Below are 16,268 nucleotides of genomic sequence, written 5' to 3' on the forward strand. Positions count from 1 at the left end.
CTGCAAAAACTAAATGACCTCAGAGAAAAACTTTCACTTCCTTCCATCAATATAAAGGCTATCTCACTTTCTGACTACCCAACAGTGAAGATCACCAGGAACAAAGCACACCAAAAACAGAATTTTCAATTGTCTTTTCCTAACTCATTCTAAAATGATATTATCATGGATCACCAGCCATTTCAAGAGAGCCTGCAACACAAAAGACAAGGGACTAAAAAAAACCAAAAACACACAGGAAAAGAAAATCTGAAAGAAACAGTGAGGGGGTGGGGGAACAAGAAGAAAACTTGGGAGAAAAAATAAAACATCTATAATACTTTCAAAAAGATAAAACTATCTTTGAATATTTAACAATGACAGAATCTACACAAAAGGTAGACAACACAGGCATTTTATTAGAAATGTTTTTAATGTGATTACTAAAATAATACAGTTGGAAGATAACTTCTCAAAATGGAACAGAAAGTCAAAATGATGGGGAACTTGACAAAAAGATAAGAAAATCTAGGAGATTCAATATCGAAATACTAGAATATCCTAAAACAGTTAACAGAAAATGTGGAGAGAAGGAAATAGATGAAGAAATGACACAAGAAAATAGTCCAGAAATATAGGATGAAGTGCTTATGAGATTAACCTTCTTAAGCAAATATGCAGATACTAATTTTTCAACATGCCACATCCCTGCCCAGTGGCATCCTTCTGCCTAGCAATCTCATTCTAGCCCTCAATAACTAGTTTCACTTTATGTAATCAATCTGATCTCTTATTCTCTAAAACGCAAACTCTTTCCACAAACTTTCTATCTCCTTTCTATTCTCAGGGAAGGTCACTTCAATATTCAGCACACTGAAAAATGGAGACAGTAGTCCCCACACAAAAAAGCAAAAGCAATTATGGTATAAAATAATTAGTTAGACCTGAGACAAGGCTCAAGTTCTACTTCCTCCGTATCACATGTTTTTTCCTTTTTCTCTCTATGAACCCTTAGCTTGACCAGCAGTGTAGCACAATGGTTAGGACCATGGACTTTGCTATTAGACAAGCCTGAATTCAAGTCCAGGCAATACCGTCTACTTAACCTCTCTAAATGTCAGTTTACTCATCTATGAAATGAATATATAATAACAGTATTTTATCTCACAGTGTTACCGTGAGGATTAAATTAAATATGAATGTAAAATAATCTCTAATTTCTTTCATGTGTCTCATCTGAGAAAACTGCAAATGTAGGTATTAAGTTCCATGACCCTTTTCTACCAATCAATTGTATAACATCTAAATATAATTCAGAAAGCAATATGATCTGCTCTGAACCAAACTGTGCCCCCCACCAAGTTCATATGTTGAAGCCCTAACCCCACTGTGATGGTAGTTGGAGACAGGACATTTGGGAGATAATTAGGTTTAAATGAGGTCATGAGCATGGGGCCTGTTGATAAGATTAGTGCCATGTGAGTGCCATCTGTAAGCGAGGAAAAGAACTCACTGGAACTCAACCATGCTGGCTGATCTCAGACTTCCAGCCTCCAGAACTGTGAGAAATTAAATTTCTGTTGTTTAAGCCACCCACAGTACAGTATTTTGTTATTGTAGCTCTAGATGATTAATACATGATCCTTCAAAAAGGTTAAAAGTCTGGTATCAAAAAACCTTTATCCTAGTCCATTTTGTTACTGATTTGGCAAGGAAAAGTTAAAGTGCATAAACATCCTAAACACTTAAAAGAAGACAATTTTAATTGCCATTGCTAGTCATATGGATATTAATAGGAATGATTTTTTTAAAAAGAGAAGAAAATGGAAATCAGAAGAAAAGAAAGGAATTCTTCAGTTTGCCCCCAACCCACCTTTCAAGTTCACTTTCCCCGACCTCTCACTTTTCCTGACGTGGGGTCTTTCACTGACGTCCTCACCTTATTACTTTACTTTTTAAATATTTTGTTTAGTAAACTCACTTAAAAACATGGAAAGGAGACATTTACGTGACCATATAAGCAATGGGCTATCTTCTTCCAAAGTGTTCAGTTGAAAAGACCAGGTATTTGGAAAGAAAATAAAGCTATTATTTCAATGGTAGGTAATATTCTTTTTTGAGAATGGTTACCAGATAATTCGTAAGAGAAACATCCACAAGTGAGTTATAAAGGTCAATCCCTTGTGGGATGAAATAAGTTTTCAAGTTCAATTTAAGACAAGATTTTTAATTACCAAGGTAGACTACCTAGAGACAATTTCAGATTGAAAGGCCAAAAACCTTAAGTTAGTTGATTTTTAATAGAGAATTTAACCCCAGCCCCCCCCCAAAGAAAATCTGATAAATCATTTCCCATAAGTGAAAAACTAATTATATCACCATATTGACATTATAATAGCATCTAAATGTTTCCTCAAAATTTGAAACATCTAAACACTATGAGTGATACTTTGGGCCTAAATTTCCAGTAAATTTATCCTCACTGAAATCTTTAGAGAATAATAATGAAGAAAGATTACACAACAGTTGATTGATATTTTTTGAATGTTTACTGTTAGATATAGATTTTTTTTAAGTAAAAAGGTAAAAGATGCTTTAAAAAAATTTTTTTTTATTATTTCATTTCATCCAGGTCAAATGAGTTTATGAAGAAAAGCATAGTATAGTACATAGCATAGTGTTGAAAGCACCTTAGTCCATTTGGGCTGCTATAACAAAATATCAGGGACTGAGTGGCTTACAAACAACAGAAATTGATTTCTCACAGTTCTGGAAGCTGGAAGTTCAAGATCAGCTGCCAGCATGGTCTGGTGTTGGCTCTTCTCCAGGTTGCAGAGTTCTTGTTGTATCTTCATGTGGTGAAAGGGGCTAGGGATCTCTCTGGAGTTTCTTTTTTAAGGCCACTAATCCTATTTGAAGGTCTATACGCTCATGATTTATGCACCTCTCAAAGTCCTATGTACTAGTACCATCACATCAGGAATTAGTATCTCAACATATGATTTGGGGGGAGGACACAAACACTCAGACCATAGGAGAAAATATAAAAGTTTTAGAGTTGGATGGGAGAGGCAAATGCCTATAATTATTAACTGTATATGTTAATAAGCATTCATTCCTAGTAATCATTTTTTCCCAATGTATAAAAACAACACATGAAAATTAACTCATTCACTGTATATAACAAAACAGAAAGAGACTGATGGATATAGAGAACAAACTAGTGGTTACCAGTAGGGAGAGGATAGGAGAGAGGGGGAAAATAGAAGTATGGGATTAAGAGATACAAAATACTACTTATAAAATAGATAAGCAACAAGGATATATTGCATAGCACAAGGAAATATAGCCATTGTTTTGTAATAAACTTAAATGGAATATAATCTATAAAAATACTGAATCACTATGTTGTATACCTGAAACTAATATAATATTGTAAATCAACTATACTTCAATTTTAAAAACTGTAAAAAATTAATTAATTCACCTGCCATTTAATGCAAAGAGTAGGTAATTGGAGCCCATAAAATTTTCTAATTTAAGAAGACAAAAAAATTTCTGCAGCACTTTAAAAAACTGGAAATTTCAATTCTTAAAAACAAAATATAACAAAACAAATGTCCAAAAGACCTAAAGCAACAATGAAATCAGTACTATAATAGTAGCCTTGCTTCACAGTTTCCTAAAATCAGGACTTACAGACCATAGAAAAATCAAGCTCTATGGTTTACTCCTTCAAAGATTGGGCCTAAAAATGGCTTTAACATTCAATAAACATTTTTTGAATGCCTACTCTGTGCCAGGCACTCTTCTAAGAATTGAAAACATACAGTATTAGCAAACAGAACAGCAAAGGCCCCTGCTCTCGTGAAGCTTATACTGACTTGGAAAAGGGATTATATATATTAAATTTAAATCCCTCTTATTGTATACTGTAGCTACTTTTTCTCCTTTTCACTTCAGATTTAGGAGAACCTTGGCGGCTATCCCATATAAAAATGTCTCTTTATTCCAGACAATATGCTCTTCTGGTAACTCTATTATGTGTGGCAATATTTCAGTATTGTCAGGTACACTTATAATTTCATTATTTGTAAAAAACTGCAAAACAAACATACAACACATTTTTTATTTTAAATATACTTTAAGTAGCTCTGGTTAATATTGTTAAATAACAAATGCCAATAAAAATATAATTCAGTTACAGAATCTATCATGAAAAATGCTATGAATGCTATCACACGTTCAAGGAAGGGAAAGAGATACAAGGGACATGGAAATATTATATAATTATATGAGCATGGGCTAAAATCAAGTAAATGTTAAAGGATTTAGATCGCTTCTCATGTAATCAAATCTGTGACAGGTAATCCAGACTTTGGGACCCATCCTTCAAGCCTCCCTTGAGGAGACAGAAGAGGGCAGCTGTGCTGGCTCTGCACACCCTAAATGCAGAGCTGCATGGTCAGCCAAAGCAGAGGGGAAGTAGAGGACAGGCAGGCCCCTAGGCTAATCCAAGGAGAACAGGAGAAGCAACAGCCCTGATATCAAAGAGCAGAAAGAGGTCAAGAAAATCGTATCCCCAAAAGGCATGCGTCTCCAACACAGCCTCCCACATTTATGTGGCTCATCACAAAGTCAATTGCATCAAGTCTGTCTCTACAGGTAAAAATTCTCTGCCCGGCTGACTTGAAGACAGGTTTCTTTTTTTTTTTTTTTTTAATCAAACTTTCTGTTTTCCAGACTAAACTTTTGCAGTTATTCAGTGATCCTTCTATAAGGTTTCCAAAGTTGATAATAATACAACTAGTAAGTTCAGTACCTTACCAACCAAACAATTCCAGTCTAACACATTTCAATTTGTGATGACTTCTCTTAAATTTTCCTCTGTTTAAAAATTTACACTGTTTCTCCCATAATTATCATGCATCACTTTACATTTTAATAGTTTAAATCAAACCTTTCAAACAGGGCAAAAAGAAAATAGTAAGTTCAAATGAAAACAGGAGGGAGGAAAGTACCTTTAATTTGGATCCATGAGGTACTAGGACCGATCTATTCTGCTTTGGTGGGATATACAGCTCCCATTTTCCAAAATCCAGTTTTTTATATGGGTATGCAAATGGATTCCAATCATCTGAAAAAATAAAGATGATCAATTAACAATAGCATTATAGGACTAATACTCAATAAATTTCAATCAAAGTATAATATACTGCCTACTTATACAGAATCAAATTGCCTAAAAAACATTGTTTTCTAAGGTACTAAACAAAATACTCTACTAGTCATTTAGAAAAAGCAGGTTATGCTTAACTTATTTTTTAAAAGCATATTTGAAAGTTTGCCTTTTTCAAACTTTAAAGATTAAAGATTACAAACACATTTTCCATTGTACTTTCAACTCTATTACTTCTATCAATAAATAGAATGATGGGTCCTTTTTTAAGAAACACCATCAACAAAGGGAGATAGTATGAAAAAAATAGAAATGCATTCTAGGCAACTAGATAAAATACATGTTATGGTAGAAAAAAAATGGTGAAAAATTATTAAAATCATATTACCCAAATCCACAAGTATGTGATAGAACTGAGTTAAAATCTAAAGAAACGCCTCAAGCAAGAAAGGTAGAAGGTTATAAACTACAAGAGGCAAAGGAGAGGTGGACTACAGATGCTGAAGAAAAGCCAAAATGGACACATAGAAATTTAACATGTAATAGAGGTGGCATTAAAAATCAGTGAGTAGGGCTTCCCTGGTGGCACAGTGGTTGAGAGTCCTCCTGCCGATGCAGGGGACACGGGTTCGTGCCCCGGTCCGGGAAGATCCCATATGCTGTGGAGCAACTGGGCCCGTGAGCCATGGCTGCTGAGCCTGCGCGTCCAGAGCCTGTGCTCCGCAATGGGAGAGGCCACAACAGTGAGAGGCCCGTGTACCGCAAAAAACAAAAACAAAAACAAAACAAACAAACAAAAATCAGTGAGTAAAGGACACACTGTATAATAAGTGGTGCTGGGACAATTGGTGATCCTTATGAAAAAAAAATGAAATGGATCTCTACCAATAATGTTACTGAAGAATCATTTGAACATAGATTAATGTTTAAATATGATAGACAAAATGATAAAATGCTTAGAAGAAAATACAGGAAAAGATGTTTATAATCTTGGGTTTAAAAGTGTTTTTTAGACAAAATACATACATGTACACACACATACACGTACATACAAAACCTTAAGGAAAAGCCTGATAAATTTGACTACAAAAATTATAGACTTATCTTCCTTCATACATAGATAGATAGATAGACAGAATGACAAGACAAGCTACCAACTGGGAGAATACATTTGTAATGAACATACCAAGAAAGAGCATCCAAAATATATCAATATCTATAAATCAATGAGAAAAAAAATACAGACCAATAGAAAAATCAACAAAGATATTCAGGGGAGGACATATGAATGGTCAATAAACATACATAATGATGCTCAAGCTCACTCATAATTAAGGAAACAGATTAAAACAACAGTGAGATGTCATTTCTCATCCACTGGATTAGCAAAAACTAAAAGTTTGAAAATATCAAGTAGTCAGCAAGGATACAAAATAACACTGCAGCTGAGGGTACAAACTGGTAAAACAATTTGGCATTACATAGCAAAGTTGAAGCTATGTTAACTCTGGGGTCTAACAATCCTACTCCTAGGTAATACCCTAGGGAAATTCTCACAAATGGTCACAAGAAAATATTCAAAGATGTTCACTGAAGAATTGCTTGCAATAGCAAAAAATGGAAGCCACTGAAAGTTAAATCAGCCACAAAATGGGTAAATATATCATGGTATAATTAAACAGGATGTTATATAACACTATAAACTGATTGGATTAAATATTCAATATATAGGAATAGGTAAAACATTGAAGTTCATTTTAAAGGTGTATAGAAATACCATTAATGTAAAGTTCAAAAAATATGCAAAACAGTATTATATAACATTGATACATACATATGTAGTAAAAATATCAAAAGAAAAATAAGAATGACAAACATCAAATTCTATTGTGATTTCCACTGGGTAGAGGAAAGGGAACACAGGAAGTTTTAATAATATCTGTAATGTTTTATTTTTTAAGGTAGGTGGTGTACACAGAGATGCTTATTACCTTTTCCCCTATTTGTTTATGCCTAAAATATTTCACTGTTTAAAAAAAACTTAAGCCCCTGTGATGCTATGCACTATAGTGCTATGAAATTAGATTCTCAATTAAGGAGATAATAAAAACACCAAGAAGCTTGTTTTATGCTATGATTTCTTCTTTTAGATGCCAATACTTTCACCACATTAGCCTTAAGGTTTTTCACTCTCAGCCAGTCTGAATGTCATGGGTAGAGTGGGGGTAAGAAACAACATGTAAATAAAGGTCCTTCTAAACATTTTTCTACTCCCCATCAGAAGACAATCTGAAAATATCTAAAGGCGGTTTTATCTTCAGGAACAGCTCAACAAGCTCTGTGTTACTACATTCTCCTGCCCCTAAAACATCAAATACATCTCACCTGTTTATGATGTGACATTCCTTTACCAAAGCAAAGAATTTAGGGCATAATTAGAGAGAAGGAAAACAGCTTGAAATATGAGGATCTAGGTAGTGTAACACTTTATACATTTACTGAATTTCTTTTTAAGCTAATCATTTAAGACAATAAAATTAAGACCAGCAGCAGATCTTTTCCTGGTTAGATTTGAAAATAAAGGGTACAGTTCATTAGTTCATTCATTCATTCATTCATTAAATATGTACTGAGTGGTTAATGTAGGCCCTGCTCTATGCCAAACTGAAAATTAGGGTTCAGAATGACATTCAGATTTCATCCAGAAAAGGTTAAACTGAGTAACAGTACACCAAAACGAAGAGTAAAATATATAATATAGGATCCTCTAAACATTCAACTATAAATAAGACTGTTACTTTGAAAGTGAAACTTCAATTATATGGGAAATTTTCTTATGCAGATTTACTTAAAAGCTGTTTTCAATAATGTAAAAATAAATGTGGTTTTGAATATTAGTTTTTGAATATCAGTTGAAATAGTTCTTCAGCTTGCAGTCACTTGAGTTTTAAGATCTGTTTAAACAGGTAATGTTATAATATTTGTATAAAGAAAAAATATTTTTACTGAATCACATTTCTCCTTTCATAGTGTCTTAGAGACACTAACACAAATGCTGATTATTTCTAATCCTACACTGTAAAAAATGTTTTTTCTATCATTTTCAAGAGTTTCATTTCATTACCACACCTCCTCTTCATGGAAATCCTGGTGTTAACTTCTACTACACGTACATTTTTCTTGCTGAACTCCAATCTTCAAAGAAAAATTTGGAACATCTTCACATATGCTCCCAAAGAAAATCCATCTACCAACCATCATAAGCAATGTAGAATATACTAAAGGTTTCAAAGGGAGAGAGGGGGGAAGGTTTGCAAGGGGCGTACATACATCAAACAACTTGAGATTTTTGCATTGGACAGCTGTCTCCCACATAAATCCCTCTTCAGCCACACCCACTAGTCTTTTAGCTCCTTGATTCCTTCTCCAATCAGTGTTCAGCCCTAAATTTTCCTTACTCTTCCTCCTTTATTAAATACTATTGCTTCTTTCCATTTGAAAGATGGGCACCAACCAAACTAACCACCTCTACTGTACTGCAGGCATATGAAAGATTTTATTCTAATAAAACCAGTTTATCCCTAAAATTGTTTTCTAAAAATAGCTAATAAGATGAGCTTTATTCTACACGATACAGATATCTAAGGTCCAGGTACAGAATAGTCAGAAAAGTCATTGGATTTGGATCTGTTCTCATAAACTTAAGTCCTTGGTTAAGAAAGAAGGAACTACCATTAAGGTATATTTAGGTATGACTGTGGGAACTAATTGTGGAAGTACCCAATTAAAAATAAGTAAATAAAAATTAAACATTCAATGATTGGTGTAAAAATATTAAACAAAAGTGAATGTTTTGTTTTTAAATGGAATTTTTTTTAGAAAAACACAGAAGGCAAAATAATAAGAGATGAAAGATACATTTTGGGAGATTTTTTTTTTTTTTTTTTTTGCAGTACGCGGGCCTCTCACTGTTGTGGCCTCTCCCGTTGCGGAGCACAGGCTCCGGATGCGCAGGCTCAGCGGCCCTGGCTCACGGGCCCAGCCGCTCTGTGGCATGTGGGATCTTCCCGGACCGGGGCACAAACCCGTGTCCCCTGCATCGGCAGGCGGACTCTCAACCACTGTGCCACTAGGGAAGCCCGGGAATTTAAGTCTTAAGTGTCATGAGACTTTATTCCTGAAAATAACTGAAAGTAAAGTAATATTAATAATGATAAATGGTTCTAAGGCATATTAGATATATCTAAAGTGCATACTTTTAGAGCCAGATTACTCATTTTTCATTTTAATCCTCCATGACTTTATATCCTGAATCTACAAGATAGAACTAATTTTAATTAAACACTTAATGCAAATAGTTTGTATCTCTATGTAGGCCTCAGGACAGCACCAAAAATATCCTATCATCACCTGTGACAATTATTTGTTTCTCTATCACACACAGAACTACATATTGGGAGTTCTGTAGTTCAGTGATTCTCAAGCTTTAGTTCACATCAGAATCACTTGTTAAAGCAGATTGGGCTCATTAAAACAGACTGTTGGGCTCCACCCTCAGAGTTTTTTGATTCAATATATCTGAATTATGGTCTAATAATGTTGTCTAACGTCTAACGAGTCCCTACGTGATGTTGCTGCTCGCTAAGGGACCACGTTGAGAATCAACTTCCTGGCTCGACGGCTGACTTCAGGTGTTCTCTGCTCATAGCTTTGTGAGTGATGTTCTAGATTAGATTAGATTTATAGATTACCAAATAATGTTCCAAGTCAGTAGCTCAAGGAAATTCTGAAATAGAAATTATCACTAATAATCCCTCAAGGTAAATCTTACTCACATGAAATTTAGGATTTAGAATTTGGGATTCACTAGGCTTGTAAAGCTCAGAAGGATGACCAGTGAGATGAAGATTACAGAACAGACCTGATATATTAAGGAATCTGAATGTGTCAGTGTGAGGAAACAAAAATTTGAACATTAAAAGAAAACATATATTAAGACCAATATTCAATATACTGCTATAAGTGTCTACAGAAAATGTTTCTTATAATATTCTCACTAATAGATTGCATGGTTAAAAAGTACAGGCCACTGTGATCAGAAAATGAATATAAATTTGAAGGCTTCTACCTAGAAAAGTAACATTAAAATTTTTAAGTGTTAACATTTTAACTCATCTTCTTTTCTGTGTGTCATTTCCTGCCATAACCTAGACATTGCTAGGCTCAAGGATGAGGTACCCCTAAAGCAATGTGTGCTTATTATTCTAGTCTTGGTGTTTTAAGAACATGTTTCCTGCTTGCATAAATTATTTTATTAAAACATTTTCTAAGACTTTCGATGATTATCAAGTTTGAATAACCTGACACAGTTTAAAAGCAAACATTTAAATAAGTATTTTATTACTAACAGACTGAAATTCATCATCATATTTTACAATGCAAAAGATTCTATTTTTCCATAGACTCAAAACCAGCAGACAAATTTAAATAGAGATATGGAAAAGAAACGATGTGTTATGCGCAGTTTAACATGAACTGCAAACACACATTCGGCACAGGCAATCAAACGTTAACTAAGGTCACTGCCATCAGGCACACAGACTCTGTATTATCTCAAGCCCAGCAACCTTTCTTTTTCTAATGTAATAATCCTCACATAAAATTCTTAAATGTCAGCCTTCTTCAAATATTCCCAAACTCTTTAACTCACAGTAAAGTATTTCTCTTCATCAGGACTTAGCCACCTCATTTCTGTAGAGTTTCTCAGTTTAATATATATATTCCTTACGCATGGTTGAAATGGTCCCAACTTACTATGTAGAACCACACCTTTGATGAAGATGCCAATGTGCTGAACAATGTGGTCCGTACTTGGGTCAACCCCTGCCATAAGCAGGCTTCACTGAGCTAGTGAAGTAAGGTCCCTGTTGGATGTGGCAGATCTAATATCAGATCTAATACAAGCCCAGTACTGGCCTATATGGCAGATGTCAGTCACCTCCTATCTGAGTCGATATCCCTTACATCATAAATTATTAAATATTTGGAATATCACCTCCTTAAAACAAGTAAACACCCTACCTCATCAAACAATGTTGTTTAATTGTTTCAAGCTTCATATTATTCAGAGTTTACATAGATTTATAATGCAAAGTTGGCTTGTCATGATGGAAGTTTGGGGACTTCTCTCATGTCAAGGAAGCATCCAGTCTGTTTCCAAGAAGTCATAAGATCCAGAACAGGAATCTCCTATGGCATTGCCCTTACCCAGAATTATGGAAGGACCACACAATTTTTGGAGGTGGAGAACAGCAGTCCTGACATATAACCCTGTGCTTTTTGATTACCTTCTCTTTTTCCCCTCCAGATAATTCTTCTCCTCAGATGGTTACTTAAGAATCATCAAATTTCTGCTAGAAGATAGCACCCTGGAAATAAACTTAAGACCTCCAGCATTACTTCTTAGGGAAAACTGCTCTTAAAATACATTAGTTTAGGAGAGCTGTGGTTTTCAAGAACAAAATCTAGAGTATGTCAGAATGCCACTAACTTCAGAACCAATGGGATGCTAATATCGTTTTAAAGAACAATATGCTCAGTCCTATGATATGCAGCTTTCTGGAAATTAGGGAACAAATTAAATAACCTACAGTTTCACTCACTAAACTGTTCTTAAAGGCATGCGTAGAAGAAACGTTCTCCGTGACCAAAAAAAAAAAGTGTGCCAAAAGTGACTTTAAATAGAATTAACTATGTGTCTTTATTATAGGAATAGTATCTATATTATGATACTTTTATGAAGGAAAGGGGGTAGTAAATGAATATACAGTTGGCCCTCCATATCAGAGAGTTCCATATCCACAGATTCAACCAAACGTGAATCAAAAATATTAGGGGAAAAATTCCAGAAAGTTCCAAAAAGCAAAACTTGACTTTACTATGTACTGCCAAATATTTACATAGCATTTACTTTGTATTTATAACTATTTACATAGCATTTATGTGGTATTAAGTATTATAAGTAATCTAGAGATGATTTAAAGAATACAGGAGGATGTGCATAAGTTAAACGCAATACTACATCATTTTATATAAGGGATTTGAGCATCCTCAGATTTTGGTATTTGCAGGTGTGGGAGGTCCCAGAACCAATCCACCAAAGACTGAAGGATGACTGTATGTAGTCACCTATGATTTCAAAAAGCATGAAAATAGAACCCAAAAAGTGAAGAGAAATGATTATGTATATGAAGAGGGAAAACACAGATTAGTTTTGTAGGATTGTACCTTGCTTTATTTTGACTATAAGACCAGGTAAACAATTTATAAAATTAGAAAATTTAATAAGTCAAAAAGAGGGGAAAATAAGAAAAAAAAAGTCTCTTAAAATGGAAATAAACTGAACCTGTGTGATGGAATTTGCAGATGGGGATTTTGGGAGGTAGTTAGGTTATGAGGGTAGAATCCTCATGAATGGGGTTAGTGTCTTTATAAAAGAAATCCCAGAGAGATCACTCCTGCATTCCACCAGGTGAGGATTTCACAAAGAAAGGACTGCAGTCTATGAATGAGGAGGAGAGCTCTCATCCGATACTGAATCCGCTGGCACTTTGATCTTGGACTTCCCAGCCTCCAGAACTGTGAGAAATCAATTTCTTTTGTTTATAAGCCACCCAGGCTGTAGTTTTTTGTTATAGCACCCTGAACAGACTAAGACAAAGCTCATCTCTACTTTTCTGTATAATAGGAAATTTCCATAACAAAATTGTAAAAACTATGTTATGAGGTCTCTGTGAACAAATACTTGTCCAAATCTCTTTCCTTGCTATCAGTTGTAAAAAGTGATCTTATCAGCCAAAGAGTGTAAGATTTTAATTTATTTACGGTTTTAAACAGATTAACAAACTGCTTTCTGGATAAGCAGTTGCAGTTCATACTCCCACCAGCAGCATATGAGAATTGTCAACTATCCATATCCTCATCAACACCAGAGATTATCCGGTAGGCGGGTAGGCGGGCCTCTCACTGTTGTGGCCTCTCCCGTTGCGGAGCACAGGCTCCGGATGCGCAGGCTCAGCGGCCATGGCTCACGGGCCTATCCGCTCCGTGGCATGTGGGATCTTCCCAGACCGGGGCACGAACCCGCGTCCCCTGCATCGGCAGGAGGACTCTCAACCACTGCACCACCAGGGAAGCCCAGAGATTATCATTTTAATAACAAGGCATGCCTGCCTTGTTCAACCAGGGTTCGCTAAGAGAATTAAGTTCGAATGCCCTACGGATCCATTGTATGCAATAAATTAACTTCTCTTCAATGCATCTTAGAATAGTACCTGTATGTACTACACTTGGAAGAATTTAGAAAATAGGCATTCAAATAATTTTCTGTGTTCTGTGGATCAGATTCAGAACCAGCATGAGAAAAGTTGCCTCTCTTTATTGTCCTAGCTGGAAGAGATAGCTTTGATACACAGTGTTTTCATTTCTTTTCAAAGCAGGTTATAACTATAACTTCTTATATTTTCTTTAATCCTATTTTTATTTGGGAGAAATTGAGTAGTGGGTATTTTATTTTAAACTTTTTCGTTTAGTTCTAGTTTTATTGAACTGAATATAATAATGTGGTGTCCTTTATGGTCTAATACAGTGGTAACCAATCCAGTTATTTATTTACCAATCTATTTATTTTTAGCAGTATAAACCATTCAATTATCTCAAAATAGATTTTATGAAGGACTCCAGCATAGAAACTATACAAAACATGTAAAAAAGCAAAGCTGCTTTGCTTGAAGTGCCCCTACCTACCTAAACCCCCATCCTCACCTCTTTCTCTCCCTCTCAGAGCCTACCACTCAGAACTCAGTTCTAAAAAGTGCTCCAGTGTATGATCTATCTTTGCAGATCTTCCATAGATCCTTAAAATGTGTCATTTCTTTTTTTTTAATTCTCCATTTAATTTTAGTTTACTTCATCCACGACAAGTTAAGAATATGCTAAATTATATCATGACGATTGGTTCTAAAAATTTACTCAATTTCTAACAATTCTTGCCATCTACACTTGACCAAAAGTAAATGTTATTTGGGACTTAAGGATAAAAGCATTTATCGCTGCTGTGACTTATATTACTGATCTCTGTGCCATTTTATCTGGTTTGTTTTTGGTCTGGATTTGACTCCTTTTATTTTATAATCTTTCAGTGAAAGTAAAGCAGAGAGAAACTAATGGTTAAAGCCAAGAAGAGGTACATTATTTGCTTAGAAAGAATGCAGAACAGGACAAAATAGGAAGGGGAAAGAATGGGAGAGAGGTACTAATGCAATATGGTCAATCATCAGAGGAAGGCATCCCATGTGCCAAGAAGGGTTCTCAATTATGTTTTAACTGGCTAGTACATTGAACTGTATCCCTCCATGTCAGCAAACATCTGGAGCTTAGTTGGAGGACTCTTACAGCACGTACTCCAGTTCATCCATTATATCACTACCAACTGCAATTTAATCTATTTATGACTCCCCTGAAGTCATAAATTTGATTTGACTTTAGGACTCTTCTCTACACCCTAAAACACAATCTTTCATCTTAAGATGTTCCACTTGAACCAGTCCCTGCTGTGAGGGCATGGGAGGGGCCTATAGTAATCAGGAAAGCAATTATATAGATTTCCCTGCTAACCCTATAGCCACTTATGAAAATATTTCAATGAAAGTAAAATAATATTTTCTAACATGGCTAGCAATGTAACAGAAGTAAACCAATGTGTCAATGGTCAATTGATTTTCAACAAGGGTGACCAAGACCACTCAATGGGGGAAAAATAGTCTTTTCAACAAATAATGCTAGGACAACTAGATCTCCACACACAAAAAGATATATCTGGACTCCTATCTTAAACCATATACAAAACTAACTCAAATGGATCAAGTACTTAAATGTAAGAGCTAAAACTATACAACTCAATGTAAAACAGTGCTGACACCTTGGAAAACAGTCTGGGTGTTCTCCAAAATGCCAGAGTTACCATTTTGACCCAGCAATCCCACTCCTAGTTATAAACCCTAAAGCAATGAAAACATATGTCCACACAAAAACTTGTATATGAATGTTCATAGCAGCATTACTTAGATAGTCAAAAGGTGAAAACCACACAAATACCCATCAACTAACAAATGAATATACAAAATGATGCATATCTGTACAATGCAATATTATTTGGCTATAACAATGAATGAAGTACTGATACATACTATAAGATGGAAGCTTGAAAACATTATGCTACGTGAAAACTCGCTTTTTTTTTTTCACTTTTTTTTTTCGCTTTTTTTTCACCACATATTATCTGATTCAAAAATCCAGGATAAGAAAATTTCTAGAGACACAGTAAGTGGTTTCCTAAGCCTAGGGGAGGGATGGGAAGATTGTGAGATGATAGCTAAAGGGTACAGGGTTCCTTTGAGATAATGAAAATATTCTGAAATTCATTGTGGTTATGGTTGTAGAACTCTGTTTTAATATACTAAAAACCATGAAATTGTACACTTTAAATAGGTTAGTTGTATGGTATGTGAATTGTATGTCAATAAAGCTGTTAAAAAATAAAAGTATTTTAAAGGTCAGGTAGTCGTTATCTGTTCATTTCTATTGAGCTTTTGCGCTAGACTAAAATCAGGTTCTATCAGAGATATTGTAAAGGGAAAGACCACAAAGGGAGACACATATAAAAATTTAATACTGAAAGATAGCTCGGTCAATAAGTAGACTAAAGAGTCTAGGTGGATAGTTGAAGACTTTGAAGAGAAAATAATTAATTGTTTCAAGGCTTTGAAAAAGTAGAACTTGACCATATTAGAAGCTGGGGCGGGGGGAAAATAGGCTTTTAAGCAAAGAAAAATGTATATCTTCTCCTTCTGGAGCCCAGATTTTTAGTAGTTTTGTGAGTGATTACCAACCGAACTGCTGCTGCTAATGTTAGAATTTACCTTGGACTCTGAAAGAGACCCATAAGGAACAGAAATCTAAAACTATCATACAATCCACTCCCTTACGAAGGAAAAAAAAAAAAAGGTTTGAGCAGAGGCTGTCTCAAGACTAATGACATAAGGGAGGGTTT

General features: G+C 35.0%; 1 protein-coding gene across 1 annotated transcript in view; it reads right to left on the reverse strand.

Moving 5' to 3' along the window:
• Positions 1-16,268, reverse strand: part of GBE1 (1,4-alpha-glucan branching enzyme 1) — a 292,212-nt gene that overhangs the window by 182,576 nt on the left and 93,368 nt on the right. Inside the window, exon 3 of the mRNA XM_060010479.1 lies at positions 5,001-5,116. Within this exon, the coding sequence (XP_059866462.1) occupies positions 5,001-5,116 (116 nt within the window). The remainder of the gene's footprint in view (positions 1-5,000; positions 5,117-16,268) is intronic.

Source organism: Delphinus delphis, chromosome 4 (genome assembly GCF_949987515.2).
Source record: "Delphinus delphis chromosome 4, mDelDel1.2, whole genome shotgun sequence".
Lineage (NCBI taxonomy): Eukaryota > Metazoa > Chordata > Mammalia > Artiodactyla > Delphinidae > Delphinus > Delphinus delphis.